This window comes from Lactuca sativa, chromosome 5 (genome assembly GCF_002870075.4).
Source record: "Lactuca sativa cultivar Salinas chromosome 5, Lsat_Salinas_v11, whole genome shotgun sequence".
Classification (NCBI taxonomy): Eukaryota; Viridiplantae; Streptophyta; class Magnoliopsida; order Asterales; family Asteraceae; genus Lactuca; species Lactuca sativa.
Window position 1 is genome coordinate 334576259 of NC_056627.2, and position 16527 is coordinate 334592785.

At 36.1% G+C, this 16527-nt stretch overlaps 1 protein-coding gene across 1 annotated transcript; it reads left to right on the forward strand.

Moving 5' to 3' along the window:
* Positions 1-12392: 12392 nt before the first annotated feature.
* Positions 12393-13763, forward strand: LOC111921060 (cyclin-dependent kinase F-4). Its single transcript, XM_023916650.1, has one exon. It carries the CDS (start codon positions 12393-12395, stop codon positions 13761-13763), a length of 1371 nt encoding a protein of 456 aa, XP_023772418.1.
* The last annotated feature ends 2764 nt before the right edge of the window (positions 13764-16527 follow it).

A 16527-nucleotide genomic window follows, 5' to 3' on the forward strand; every position in this document is an offset into this window, starting at 1 on the left:
TACAAACACCATAAGCAAGTGGAGAAGGTATAAAGAGAGAGGAGGGAGGTTAGAATTCGTCCTTAGGACCTCTTGGGAAGGGTTACACGAATTCCTATGCCTTAGGGGGTTTATATAGGTGTAAAGATTAGGGTTTTAGTCCTTATCTTTATCTAGTTGCTTGTCCACCAAGCAACCATAAGATAAGTCCTAGAAATCCTTATCCTAGTCGAATTCTAAGAGATTTACACCTCAAATTCGTTCACCATATATATAAGATAATCCTTACCTTATTTTGTAACTATCACATAATTACAATTCAGCCCCTCTAGTTTAATTAATTACACTTGATCACAAAATTAATTCTTAATTAATTATTGACCAATATTAATTAAACAAATATGATTTCTCCTTTAATATATTATTCTTATAACATATTAATAAATCATAATAACCTCTCTCTCTCTATTTATTTCTCCAATCAACTTGCTTTGGTGAAGGCAACCCAAAAGGACCATGCACCATCGGGTCAAGTACATACCAAAATAGTTATGGACTTAGACACTAATCCAACAGTATAGATATGAACAAAACAAACGAGCCTTTCACGCACACTTTCCTGGATCAAGTAAGTCTTCGGGTACCTGTATTATCATTGACCTGAGAACACAAGCGGTTTGAAAATCAGCATAACGCTGGTGAGTTCATAAGTAGTTTTGTTTTGTGAAAATGTTTATGTTTCCTTTTTGTTTCTGAAAATGTAACACACGCCAAGAAAATCCCACATTTTCTTAAAAGTTGGTTGTTGTTTCACAAATGTATAGTATAGTTTAATTATCCAAATTCGTTGTTCTATTCCGTTTATGTACCAGTGTATTCCCAGGAAAGTCCCATACTTTCCTGAATGTTAATTAATGTAAAAGATGTATTGTTATTTAGTTGGTTACACTTTTCTAGTTATGTATACGTTACCCAGGAATGCCCCATGCTTTCCTGTATGTTGGTTTTCGATGTGAAAGATGTATTCTGTTAGACATGGTTATGTACAAGGTTTCCTAGGAAGGTCCCATATTTTCCTGAATGTTGGTCATCAATGTAAAAGATGTATACATGATATGTTTGATGTTCTCCCCAGGAAAGTCCCATACTTTCCTGAATGTTGGTTACCTTATGAAAAAGATGTAAAAGATGTAAAGTATGTAAACCGAAACCTGGTTATCTGTAAAGTGTGTAAAATGGTTTATTATTACTATAAGTAAATCTCTGTTATCCTAGTTGCGAGTTCCATAACCATATTATAGACTGAACCTGCAGCAATAAGTAGTCCACAACTTTGTTGCAATAAGTAGTCCACAATCCTTATGACTTTCGTCACCCTTGAACCATTTCGGTTCGGCTGTAGCTAGCAGCCAGGTGTGGGGTAGTCAGCCCCGTATAGATCTATACACTCAAGTCACGCTCTCTAAATTCCAGAGATTCTGGTTACGGGTGTAGTCCTCCACTCGCGTATCTCTATGGAGTTTTCGCCGAGGACGTGTCTCCAATCATACAGGAATAACAAATTTACTAGTAATAATAGGATAATCCTCCGTTCGCATATCTCTGTGGAATGTTACCGAGGACAAAACTGTGTACAAATTATGTTGTTCATGTGTTCTAATGTCATGCTTTTAACTGATAAAATGTGGATACTATTTGTGAAATATATAAAGCGTAACAGTTTATAAACCCATTTTCAAAAATAAATGTTTATATGATCTGTATGTTCTACCAATTATCAGTTGCGTATATCAGTATTAAAAGCATATAAATTGTGAAATACACACACACGAAAATAAGTTTTTAGTACAAGAACCCTTGTACTTTGCTTGTGTTCCCCCCTGAAAACAGTGAAAATCAGTGAAAAAGGTAGGGGTATGAACTCACCGAACTCGGAAATATGTCGTTTTTGGATACTAGACGTGGTTCGGGGATTGTTTACTCGTGATGTCCCTATGTAAAATATAATAATGTCCATATATAACTAATTAGACTTACAATCACTAATTAATTGGGACATTACACTCCAATGAGGTTAAACATCTCAAAACGAGCGTTTGGAGTGACCCGGGTGACATCTACGGACGTGTATTGGCACTAGGGACTTGGGACTTGAGTTTACTCTCCAAAAGTAAACATTTAAATGAGTTTACAACCACAAAACACACCCATACATGAGTTTACGGCAGTAAACTCATGTTGGTGTGAATTTGTGTGTTTAATGGTTTGAATGGACTTGGGGATTGATGGAATGATTTACTAAAATGCCTTGGAATGTTTTGAAAGGATTTATATCATTTAAAAGGGAGTTTACGGCCGTAAACTATACTATGGTGAAGAAAAATTGATTTGAGGCACAAGCAGCAATCACATGTGATTCTAATTAATTTTCCAAGGTTTGGTATGAATTTTAGGCATCAAATAACATCATTTTAGGAGTTTACGGCCTAGAAGCATGTTCTATGGCCGTAAACTCTCCTATACTTATGAATAATTAGTTTTTGGTACATAAAACAATCACATGTGATTCTAGAAATTTTTCCAAGCTTTTAGGGTGAATTAAATGCATCATTTGACAAAGATTCATGAGTTTACGGCCAAGGGTATGCTCCTAGGCTGTAAACTTCTATATATGGCATTTTTGATGTGTTTCAAACCCCAAAACTATTTTTAGATGGATCAAGAATTTACCACAAAGCTATTGGTTAAGTTACAAGGCATTTGGACATGTTTAAAGGCACTTAATCCCCATTTTAGAGGAGTTTACGGCCCAAGAACAAACCTTGGCCGTAAACTCTCTTTTGTCCCTTATAATTCATGTTTTAATTGTTTTAAGTCTAGATTTGCAAGCCTCAAGGTCATATCTAAGTCCCAACTATGATTTGGAAGGGTAAATTTGGCTTAAAAACCCCATTTTGAGGAGTTTACGGCCCAAGCTTGCTCCTTGGCCGTAAACTCATGTTCTTGGTCCCAAAACTTAACTTAATCATCAAATTGAAGGCTAAAGAGGTTGTATAGCATGCTAGGGAAGTTACCTCAAAGATTTGAAGCCTTAAACTTGAGATTTGGACCTTTGATTCTAGTTTGAGGAGAGAGGTTGGAAGTGATTATGGAAGAAATGGCCGAAAGCTTCAAATGATAGCTTAGAATCACTTATATAGTGCTCGGGAATTGGACACGACGGAATTCTACCCGATACCGACGTTAGACGAAGCTTTTGGTCATACCCGACCAATTTTTCGTGACCCGATATGGTCGATTCTAGAATTATTCCGATAACTATAATGGGGTGTTACAATGATTCTAATTGACATTAAGACACCCATTAAGTCATTTTAGGTCAACACAAAATAATGACTTAATAAAATGGCGAAATCGGAAACGAATTTGGAAACGACATTTGGTTGATCGAATTGGATTACAATTGAGTTACAAGATGTGATATGAAATTTCGGGTTGTTACATTATCCCCCCGTTAGAGGGAATTTCATCCCGAAATTCAAAACAAGATACAAGACAATACAAATCATGGATCTAGAAAGAGTTGTGGATACTTCTGTTTTATCGAGTCTTCTCGCTCCCAAGTGAACTCCGGTCCCCGCTTGGCATTCCAGCGAACCTTCACCAACGGGATGCGACTTTGTTTCGTACGTTTGACTTCTCGATCCATGATTTCGATTGGTTCCTCCACGAAGTTGAGGTTTTCATCGATCTTAATCTCGTCTAACGGAATCACTAGGGTTTCATCGGATAGGCACTTCTTGAGGTTTGAAACATGGAAGACGGGATGGATGTTACTGAGTTCGTGAGGTAAGTGAAGCTTATAGGCTACCGGACCAATCCTGGCGAGGATTTCGAAAGGTCCAATGTACCTCGGATTAAGTTTCCCACGCTTACGAAAACGTATAGTACCTTTCCAGGGCGAGATTTTCAATAGGACACGATCTCCAACCTGGAATTCTAGTGGTTTCTGACGGTTATCAGCGTAACTCTTCTGGCGATCACGTGAAGCTTTCAGTCGTTCTCGTATTTGGATGATCTTCTTGGTGGTTTCACGGATGATCTCAGGACCAATGAGAGCACTATCAGGGACTCGACTCTTGGCTAGCTGTGTATCTCCCACCTCGGCCCAGCACAGAGGGGATCTGCACTTACGACTGTATAAGGCTTCGAACGGGGCAACCCTAATGCTGGGGTGGTAACTGTTGTTGTATGAGAATTCGATCAAAGGTAGATGTGCATTCCACGACTTTCCAAAGTCAATGAAACATGCCCTAAGCATGTCCTCCAGAGTTTGGATTGTTCTCTCACTTTGTCCATCGGTCTGAGGATGATACGCCGTGCTCATATCTAGTTTTGTTCCAAGAGCTTTTTGAAGAGACTGCCAAAATCGGGAGGTAAACCTGCTATCTCGATCAGAGATAATGGACGTAGGTACACCGTGCAGTCGGACTACCTCCTGGATATAAATCCGAGCGAGTCTTTCCATCTTGTATGATTCTTTGATCGGAACGAAGTGGGATGACTTTGTCAAACGATCGACAATCACCCAAATGGTATCATAACCACTCGAGCACTTGGGTAGTTTGGTGATGAAATCCATGGTGATCATCTCCCATTTCCATTCAGGTATCTCGGGTTGCTGGAGCAGACCCGAGGGTTTCTGGTGCTCGACTTTTACCTTGGCGCAAGTCAGACACTTGCCCACAAATGTAGCTATCTCAGCCTTCATGTTTGGCCACCAATATCATTTCTTGAGATCCAAGTACATCTTGTCAGAGCCCGGATGAACAGAGTATCTGGTTCTGTGTGCTTCCTCCATGACTAACTCTCTGAATCCTCCGGACTTGGGAATCCAGATCCGATCCATGAAACAATGGACTCCGTCACCTCTGATCTCAAGTTTCTTTTCCATTCCTCTCAAGGCTTCAGTTGACATGTTCTCGGGTTTGAGGGCTTCTAACTGAGCTTCTCGGATTTGCATGGGTAGATTGGAATGGATGGTCATCGACTGGCTCTTCACCTTGTGGCCTGTACTCTCCTTTCGGCTAAGGGCATCTGCTACTACATTGGCTTTGCCGGGATGGTAACGAATTTCACACTCATAATCACTGAGCAATTCTACCCATCGCCGTTGTCTCATGTTCAAGTCTTTTTGGTCAAAGATGTGTTGCAGGCTCTTGTGGTCAGTGAAGATTGTGCACTTGGTTCCGTAGAGGTAATGCCTCCAAATCTTCAATGCAAAGACTACGTCTCCTAGTTCCAAGTCGTGTGTGGTATAGTTGACCTCGTGTGCTTTCAACTGTCTAGAAGCATAGGCAATGACTTTTCCTCTTTGCATAAGCACACAGCCTAAGCCTTGAGTAGATGCATCGCAGTAGACGATAAAGTCCTCTGTCCCTTCGGGTAGGGACAGGACAGGCGCGCTGCACAAAGCTTTCTTCAGTGTCTGGAATGCGGTCTCTTGCTTATCACTCCAACAAAAGGGTACACCTTTCTGTGTTAGAGTGGTTAGAGGTTTGGCGATTTTGGAAAAGTTTTGGATGAATCTTCGATAATAGCCAGCGAGACCCAAGAATTGCTGGATTTCTGTGGGTGTCTTCGGTGCTGACCAATTCTCTATCGCCTTTATCTTGGAAGGATCTACATGAATACCCTCCTCGCTTACCACATGACCGAGGAAAGTTACCTTCCGAATCTAGAACTCGCACTTGGAAAATTTCGCGTACAACTTCTCGGATTGCAGGGTCTCCAACACTAGTCTCAAGTGTTGTCTGTGGTCTTCTTCACTTCTGGAGTAGACGAGAATGTCATCAATGAACACAATGACGAACTTATCCAGATAAGGACGACACACCCGGTTCATCAGGTCCATGAACACTGTCGGTGCGTTGGTTAAACCAAAGGGCATCACTACGAACTCGTAGTGTCCATATCGAGTCCTGAAAGCTGTTTTGGACACATCACTTTCATGAACTCGTAGTTGATGGTACCCTGATCGAAGGTCTATCTTAGAGAAGTAACTGGCTCCCTGGAGTTGATCGAAGAGGTCATCTATTTGCGGAAGAGGATATCGGTTTTTGACAGTCAACTTGTTCAGCTCGCGATAGTCGATACACATCCGAAAGGATCCATCTTTCTTCTTGACAAACAAAACCAGAGCTCCCCAGGGTGAGGAACTCGGTCTAATGAATCCTTTACTAAGCAACTCGTTAAGTTGACTGGATAACTCCTGCATCTCTGGTGGAGCTAAGCGATACAGAGACTTCGCTACAGGAGTAGCTCCAGGAATTAGGTCAATACGGAACTTGACCTGACGTTCAGGAGGAATTCCTGGAAGCTCTTCGGGAAAAACATTAGGAAAGTTACAGACTTCGGGGATGCTCGCGAGGTCTTTAATTTCCTACTTATCATTGATTACATGGGCCAAGAATGCAATACACTCCTTACGCAGGAGTTTCTGAGCTTTGATGCAGGAAATGATACGAAGGTTGGAACTAAGTTTGTCGCCATAGATTACAAGAGTTTGACCCGAAGGAAGGTTGAGACGAATGGCTTTTTCGAAACAAAGGATATCCTCATGATTGGGACTCAACCAATCCATGCCAACGATGATATTGTCATCTTTCACCTTTGCCCTGAGGGAATAAAAAAGAAATATAGAAACAGCAAGAAAGCAAAAGTATAGATGTGAGAAAACAAGAAAAATTAGATCCTAGACCATTTTGAGACAAAATTTTAGGTATTTACCATTATGGATGCATTTGATGGATGAAAAATTGAAATCAAATTTTGAAGGCTGAGCTATGGAACATGCAAATTGGAGCATTATTACGATATCGTACATGTTGTAGAGTCCATACACTACTCTCACATCCATCGCACCTTGTACACAACTTTATTTGATCACCATCTATCCTACATCCAGATAATTACATCTTATTTTATACAACTGCTTTAATTTTGAAATAAACAATAAAAATTTGGTCTTGACCTTACATTATTATCTTATTTCACCCATCTATTTTTTATTTTGAGCTTAATATGAACCTTAACCTTGAAATTTTCAAAAAACCTCATTAATGTAACCACAAAAAAAAAACTATCGAAAGCATAACCTCGATAGACCATTTACGGTGGGATCTGCTAAAAAAACTAAAGATATCAATAACCACCTGAAAATATTGCTAATAGGAATCATGTTGGTCAGCTAAGTGTTGCAAAGTAAGAGCCCTTAGTTACATGTGTTCACGAAAACTTTCAAGTGAGATATGGGTGAAGATCAGAGAAGGTAAAATAAGAAAAGATAATAATAAAAAGATGAAGAAAGGTTCTGAAACTAAACCAGGTAATACATGGTTTCTTGAAATTCCTGAACCCTTCACAGATGACAAAAAGACTGACAGACACACAGATGAACACACAATTTGTAAAGATAATGGAATACTAAAATCTACACATACAAAGTTAAACACATAACCACAATTCCTTGGCATATACACACATACACAAGCACATAGACGTAAACATCCAACAAACAACAAGAAGTTTAAGACAGATAGTAGACCCACATGGTGTTAGGGTGGCATTTGGGGTTTCATGGTGCGATTTTAGCGGTTTAGGGCCGAGAGAGAAAGGATTTTACATAGGGAGACTCTGAAGGAGAAACCGTTAATTTTTTTTCTTTTCATTGCTTCTATTTCTTGTTTCTTTATCCTACATATAAAAAAACTTGTTAAAATACTGATTTCGCTATTGTAAATAATAACAATCAGAAACCAAATTCATGAGAAAGAAGAGGAACTACATGTTACCAGATCAAACATAATCCCATAGAAAAATCAAACCAGACCTTCAAACACAGATTCAAATCAAGACACCTACAGCATTTTTTGGGTTTAATCAATAATCAGTTCTATACAAAACCCAAAAATCATAACCTACTAAAGAAAACGCACCTTGCTTCGATAGACCTCCTTCGAATCTTTGAGGAGTTAACATTGGATATAAGGATGAAGTCGCGGCACATAGATCCTTAGATTTTAAGAGAGTGATGGAGATATTAATGAACTAATGGTGGTGATGAAGCAGGGACGACGACATTGCTGAAATCCTTAGGTTTCGCTTGTTTTGGATCTATTTTAACGGTGTAAACCCCTGTTCACCAAAGTAAAATTAAACAAACAAAAACATGAATTAATCAAATTTTGTTGAAACCCAAATTGTTTTTTATCTAATCATGTAAAAGTGCAGCCTTTGAAACAGGGGAAATTGAAAATTTCAGCGCCGGCGAAGATGAGTCATCAACTCTCGAATTAAAACCTTAGATAGATGGAGATACATGGTTGGAATTGGCGGTGAGGGTGGCAGCTATTATTGGAAGTTTTTAGAGCTCGTTGAGGCGTTTAGCGAGAGAAATGTAGTCTGTAGTTTTTATGTTGCTAAAAGAATGTACATATCTTGGGTGGCATCATTAGGCGGAAGGTGATGTGGTGGTGGTTTTAACATTTAACTGATGACGAAGAAGGAGGGCGGTGCGTTCGAATTTTGAGAGAAAAGATGAGAGAGAGTACAAGGCGAGATATTAGTGAATTTTGGAATTCAAAATAAATGCAACTATATTCCCTTGATTTGTGTTTTGAATTGGCCATCAGTAAGCCGACTAAGCCGATTAAGGAGAGAAAAAAGTGATGAAAATAGATAATTATGTAAACAGATAAGTGAGAGAGGTACCGATATGCATTGGTTTATTGTACTTTAAGCTTAAAGTTTTGGACGTCTTAAATCTATTTTTACAAATAGTAAGGTTTGTATAATAATATAGTAAGATATATATATATATATATATATATATATATATATATATATATATATATATATATATATATATATATATATATATATATATATATATATATATATATATATATATATATATATATATATATGGATTTCATTAATGGTATTACAAATTTACAACCAATATGATTCTCACAATTAGAAAATGACTTATTCTTGCGGTGGTTGCATGGGTAATCCGTCGAAATATACTATACCGACAGATTTCCAACAAAAAAATCATGGAAAAAATGGAGTGGGAAATCCTATCCAATATTTTCCAACAAAATTGGCGACATAAATATTTTGTTGGTAATTCCAATGGATTTGAGCTTTTACTTTTTCGGGTTATTTTGTTTTGAAAAAATGGCGTGGGAAATCTTATCCAATATTGTCCATTTTCCGTAATGATATTTCTCTTGAGTAGTCCATGATTGCATCACCGTACTTCTCAAATCTCTTGCCATCTAGACAATTTGGTTATAATATAATCATCATGACACATGACTAGGTTTTGAAACGGGGATGTGTATACCTAGCATCGGATTCCCATCATCATAATTGAATCCCCATCTTCGTTCACATAACCATCACGTATTAAATATCCCTCTCATCCCCATCTCCATCAAGGAATGGGGATCCACTATGGGTATTTTAGAATTTGTCCTGTTATAAGTCAAAGAAACCTTAAATAAGCCAAATCTCGCTCCATCTCGACTAACAAAAATGTTAAAAAGCTCAAGCGCGTTGTTTTATATGAACTCTTTAATGAATATTTTTCAAAGTAGAAAACCAGTAAAAATCGAACAAATGTATTAATTTCATTGATTAGTTCCTTCACAAGCTCAGTTGCTTACGAAACTGTCCTAATTTTGAATTTAAGATTAAAACACAAACTAATCATGTTATGCTATGGTGATCAGTTAGATCAGTATCCTGGAAGATAGGATGATGCTATGCTTAGTGATCTATAAGATCTGTTTATTTGTTCGTTGGCTGGTTAATAGTATGGTTATCTGTATTACGTGCACATGTTTGGTTGGTGGTTAGGGCTTCATTGCTTTGTGCGTAAGCCAATAGGTTGGGGAATTCCAACCCGATGGTTGAGGCCTAAGGTATTCCATCCCGAAGATGATTGGACCCATAGTATGTTGGCATTCCAACCCGATGGTTGAGGGTCTGGGGTAATCCAGCCGATGGTTGATTGGACCCATAGTGCGTTGGCATTCCAACCTGGAGGTTGAGGGACCTAGGGTATTCCAACCTGATGGTTGATTGGACCCATAGTATCTTATTATTGTGTGTGTGTACTACTTCTTTTGTTGGTATTTTGGAGGAACTCATGAAGCTTTGGGCTTATAGTTTTAGATTATGTTCCAGTTACCTCAGATGATCGTGGGAAGGCAAAGACATGATCATGCACCTCCTCATGCTGTGTTTTGTAATTTTATGAGAAACTCTGATGTTTAAACTTTTTTGAAAACAACAATGTAAACAATTATGATTTTTGGTTGGTTGAAAAAATTTAAATTTTTATGAATTTTTACGTATGTTACACCAATTTTTGGAAGGTATATAAGGATATTAAACCGTAAGTTGGTTTTTTGAGTTATGTGGATCAACCAAGAGCAAATTGAGAAATACAATTTTCTTTACGAAAGCTAAGAGAAAAATAATTTTATTGTTTTACAATTGAAAGGAAGAAATTTATCTTTGATCTTCTTTGACGCGTAGCTTCTCAAGATCATTCGTTCTAAGGTATAAATTATACACATTTTCATCGCTTGAAGGAATGAAATTCAACCATCAGATACCCTACTTCTTTAATATATAATCAGTAGATTGTTTTCATGAATGAAGATATTTAGGTGTTGAATTAAGTGTTATTGGCATCCAATATATTATGGTAACGCCTAATGACAGCTAACTTGATGAAAAGTCCCACCCTAATAACTTTGAAGTCAAAACCGTTAGGTTTATGGTCTTACAATGAAAGTGTACATGATGTACGGAAGGAAAAATGTTTTCTTAAGTTAGGTATTGTTAAACTTGGTGGGAGACTTGGCCAAGAAGTACAAATAGTCAAACGGCCTTATTAGGCAATTATGCAATTCATACAAAAGGTATTGTTTGGGGTTAGTTTTTTGTCCTTAATTGTAGGACCTTTTGAGTTGTTTATCAGGTTGTACGATTTTGAAGAGTGTGTTATAACAGTTTTAAGATGATGAACAAGATATACATCTTCTTATTAACTTTACTTAATTACTTGTATACTTTTTGGCAATGTATATTCTTGTTCTTAATGCCTCCGGCTATATAGTTGATCTTGTACCTTTAGACCATAACATAGGTTCCAATAGGTATACTCAATTGCAATTGATGTTAATATATCATTTTTAACACAAATCCCTAAAAATAAAAAGCAAATATTACGTGTCTTTTCTTCTTGTTGTATATATAATGTAATGTGCGTGTGTGGCGCTAGATCTTTTAGTCATTTGAAGAGGATGATGGAATACTATTCAAATCATATTTAGGGTGTTCTGGTAGATAAATGAGAAAACAAAAGAAATTCTAAGAGTTTTCATTTAGAAAATATAAAGGGATATATAAATCTAAAGTATGTTGTTATTTTGATATTTTGATTTTAGATGTGAAAAATGGAATATGCGTGTGCACCTTGGGGGTGATACCGACAATTTAAACAAGTATAACAAGTTTGTTAATAACCGGAACAAAGTTATACTAATAAACAGAATGCTTTCATTTATATAAAAATAATATACAAGCTAGTTCAAGAATAAATTATTTTATGTATTATTTTTATGGTACATTTTAAATCAACAACAACTACTTAAAGTTTATTAAAATTGATTTTTTTTAGTTATTTTAGTTAATTTGGATTTTAATTAATATAATATGTTACTTTTATAAGATATTTCGATGTTTATAAAACAATTTTTGTGTAAAACAGATGACATATTTAAAAGATTATGACGATGGTTATGATTAAAATTTGGAAAGTTGGAAATGTAGATGTTATAAGTTGGACAAAATTTAATTGTTAATAAAACTTGTGTGGAATGGAGATAGCCGAATATAAAGGTAGTGATATTTTTTAGTTTAGTAAATAAAATTTATAATTATAATTATACAAAGCTATAAGTTGATTGGAGCCATTTTTTAAGTTGTTTGGAGCCAAAGCAACCGTGCCTACATGTCATATAATATGAAGTCAGGTATAACCGTAAGATAATTATATATGGAAACTTAAAACCCTAAATCTTGCATATCTGAAATCTCAGTACTTAGTAGTATAAATAATAACCTACTTACATTCACATTCACAATAGACTGCCGACCCAATTACCCCATTCACCTATCTTCGTTCCCTATCCCTTTTCTTTAACCCCTTCCTCCATCGTTCATGTTTTATAATTAAGGTGATGTGTTGTTGATATACGTAGCTATTGTTTCTGTGAGTTCCTCTTCCTGGTTTGTGTGTTTTCTTAATTGAGAAAGCTAGATCGAAAACAATGGAGCAGTATGAAATACTGAAGGAAATTGGGAGTGGATCATATGGGGTTGTCTGGGGAGCATGGGATGAACACACAGATGAAGTGTTTGCCATCAAGAAACTGAAAATGAGGTGCAACTCGGCCAAAGAATACATCAACCTGACAGAAGTCAAGGCACTGCGCAAGATGAATCATCCAAACATCATAAAGCTCAAGGAAATCATCAAAGAAGACGACAGTTTGTACTTGGTGTTGGAATACATGGAATGCAGTCTGTGCGAGCGTATGACATGCAGGAAGAAGCCTTTTTCAGAGGACGAGATCAGAGACTTGTGCTTCCAAATCTTTCAAGGTCTGGCATACATGCACGACAACGGCTACTTTCATCGTGACCTCAAACCGGAGAACCTTCTTGTTTCCAAGGATGTAATAAAGATTGCTGATCTTGGTCTAGCTCATGAGATGAATGGCAAACCGGCCACTGATAATATTGGGTCCCGCTGGTATAGTGCCCCTGAAGTTCTTCTTGGGCAAGAATACGATTCTTCAGTTGATATGTGGGCAATGGGTGCAATCATGGCAGAACTATTTACACGCCGCCCACTGTTTCCTGGTAAAAATGACGGAGATCAAATGTATAAAATCTGCAGTGTGATCGGCAGTCCAACAGAAACCACATTCAGCATCGTAAATAGCAACTATCTTGTATTCCCACAGCTTCCTGGTGTCCAACTTTCTTCGCTGTTACCATCAGCAAGCCTGGAAGCACTCGATCTGATTGCCACGCTTCTTTCATGGAATCCATCCGCGAGGCCGACAGCTATGGAGGCACTTGAGCATCCTTTCTTCTATACCTGTTACAAAGTTCCACCACCCCGACCCATACCTCTGGTATTCAAAAGTTGTGCATTTTGTTATCAAAGGGAGGAGGATCCAACCAAACAACTGATTCGTCTGCTCCCAGAAAATCCATTTTATGAAACAGTACTAGATCCTTCAGAAAACATGATTCGTCTGCTCCCAGAAAATCCACTTTATGGTTCCGAAGCGGTAGATCCCTCTGAAAACTTTAGGCCTCTGCTCCCACAAAATAGGTTTGATGGTTCCGAAAAAGGAGACCCCTCAGAAAACATGGTCTCTCTGCTCCCAGAAAACTCATTACCTGGTTCAAAGAATTGCGGATTGTTAAGCAAAATGGAGATGAAGCAGGATTCGTTGAAGCTGAAAACAAGAACAAAGAATTGCACAATTGGTGTGGAAAGTGATGCAGTGCACATTGACGAGCTGGAGATAGCATACATTGATAAGTTGGAGAAGAACAAGAGGGGTACCGGAAAGAGACTCAACTTCAAGAGGATCAAAGGAAAGAGGCTCAACAAACAGACATAACTCTTGACGGACGGATCTAACTTCAAACCGCCTCCCTTTTCCTCAAAATTTAGTTTGTTTCGGGTTTTAGAACTATTCTGTTTTTATTGTAATTCAACTGGTTTCCATCAGTCATGTGAATGGTTAGCAAATTAATTTCATAATTAATTAGTGTGTCAATTTTAGTTTTTTAGATAATTGGCAAAATATACCTCTGGAATTTAACATGAACCTATATAAAAGATGGAATGTAACCTTGGGATTTAATATGAACTTCCTTAATTTGAAAATTCTAAAACAGTTATAGTATTTGTGCTTCCCTTTTGGTGACATCAAGAAAGGGATGTAACTGATGCATCGATTTGCTCCTAGAACCAGAAAATTCAGTTTACTAATTTATAAGTCAGAAGCATGCATAGTAATGTTTATTCGATATTAAAGATGCATGGTTGATAGTTTTATTGTATTTATATAAAAATTTCATGTTGAAAGCTTTAAAAGTATTTTTAAAATTTCATTGAACGACTATAGTCATTTTCCAAAAAACTAAACTAAAATAAAAAATCTCTCTTGTGTTCCGTTATTGCACTTGGTTAACGTCTGAATAATATATATATATATATATATATATATATATATATATATATATATATATATATATATATATATATATATATATATATATATATATATATATATAGACAAACACACTAGTCGTTACCCGCGCAAAACGGCGGTGACGCATAGTTTCTTTTGGCGAATAAATCTTTTTCGGCGATTAGATTCCTTTTCGAAGTGATGACCAGTTACTTTTTCGCTGTATCGACTAATTTCCTTTCGTTGAATAATTTTATTTATGTGAATAATGTACTTACGGAAAATTTCTTTTCTAAAATAACACAAAATGCATAGACAAATATCACCTACGATTATCTAGTTCTATTTGCGGTATGTGCTAACTCAAATTATCAAAGTAGATGAGAGTGAACCGGAAGGACCTCTAGTTGATTCATTTCATGAATACTACCACTTTGAATGTTATAATTCATATTATTTTGAAGTGGAGGTTTATTTTTTTGTGTAACTTGTATCTTAAACTATGCTTGTTTTCATGTATTTTTTATTTCAAACTACGTTAATTGGTTTATGTATTGTAAATATTTTCTAAGCTTATGATGGTCTATGTATTGCTAATATTCGCTTGAAGGAATGTTTTGAAGACTATAATTCCTATTGTTTCAATTTTGATGCTTATGGATTTATTGTATGCGGAAAAGAATGAGATGTTATTACATATTTCATTCAACAAACTATAGAAATACAAAAAATATTTTAGTTATTTTAGTTAACTTTGGTGACTATTTAATAGTTTTTTTAAACACATAGGTATTAATTAGATTATGAATATCTATATGAAACAGAAAATAAACTTCGACACTAAATTATAAAAGAAAAAGATAATAGTATTTCTTGAACTAAATTTAATTTTCTTTAGTTAAAGAATTTGAGCTTATTTTAACTCATTTGAAAAAGAAAAAATCGTTTGTTTTTTTATTATTATTTAAAGTGTCTATTCATAAGGATAAAGCTTTACATAGACAAAAGAATGGAACCACATGTCACAGTTGATCTTTTATTGACAGAATATATAATATGCAACAATGATCTTTTATTGACGGAATATATAATATGCAACCATACTTGCATGATCTTTTGTACATCTTCACGTTCATGTGTATCATGAAACTAACAATCAAGAAACTAACCTTTAACAACAAACATGTATCTCTCAAACTCACAACCTAATGATCACATAGACTTAATTCCAACAGTTGGTGCAAAACAGAATCTCCAATGCGGCCCAATCATTCGATCACAACACGGAGTCTATTAAAAAGATTTCCCAAATAAACTGAAAGGTAAGAAACACAAGTTAAGGATTTTGCTTCATCAAACTATAATTTTTAATCATTTGCAAGGATTTGACATTTTTAACAGAAAAATTATCAGATTCAAAAAAATATCAAGTGAACTTTTGTCCAAGTGAGGCTTCAAGTGTCTCCTTTGAATTCCACATCAACATTTCAGAAAATTTCAACACCTTTGTCCTCTTTCACCTTTGCCGGAATAAAAAAGAAATATAGAAACAGCAAGAAAGCAAAAGTATAGATGTGAGAAAACAAGAAAAATTAGATCCTAGACCATTTTGAGACAAAATTTTAGGTATTTACCATTATGGATGCATTTGATGGATGAAAACTTGAAATCAAAATTTGAAGGCTGAGCTATGGAACATGCAAATTGGAGCATTATGACGATATCGTACCTGTTGTAGAGTCCATACACTACTCTCACATCCAACGCACCTTGTACACAACTTTATTTGATCACCATCTATCCTACATCCAGATAATTACAACTCATTTTATACACCTGCTTTACTTTTGAAATAAACAATAAATTTGGTCTTGACCTTACATTATTATCTTATTTCACCCATCTATTTTTTATTTTGAACTTAATATGAACCTTAACCTTGAAATTTTCAAAAAACCTCATTAACGTAACCACAAAAAAAAACTATCGAAAGCATAACCTCGATAGATCATTTACGGTGGGATCCGCTAAAAAAACTAAAGATATCAATAACCACCTGAAAATATTGCGAATAGGAATCATGTTGGTCAGCTAAGTGTTGCAAAGTAAGAGCCCTTAGTTACATGTGTTCACGAAAACTTTCAAGTGAGATATGGGAGAAGATCAGAGAAGGTAAAATAAGAAAAGA

Coding starts and splice junctions, on each gene's coding strand:
- LOC111921060 (XM_023916650.1), top strand. CDS start 12,393: ATGGAGCAGTATGAAATACTGAAGGAAATTGGGAGTGGATCATATGGG.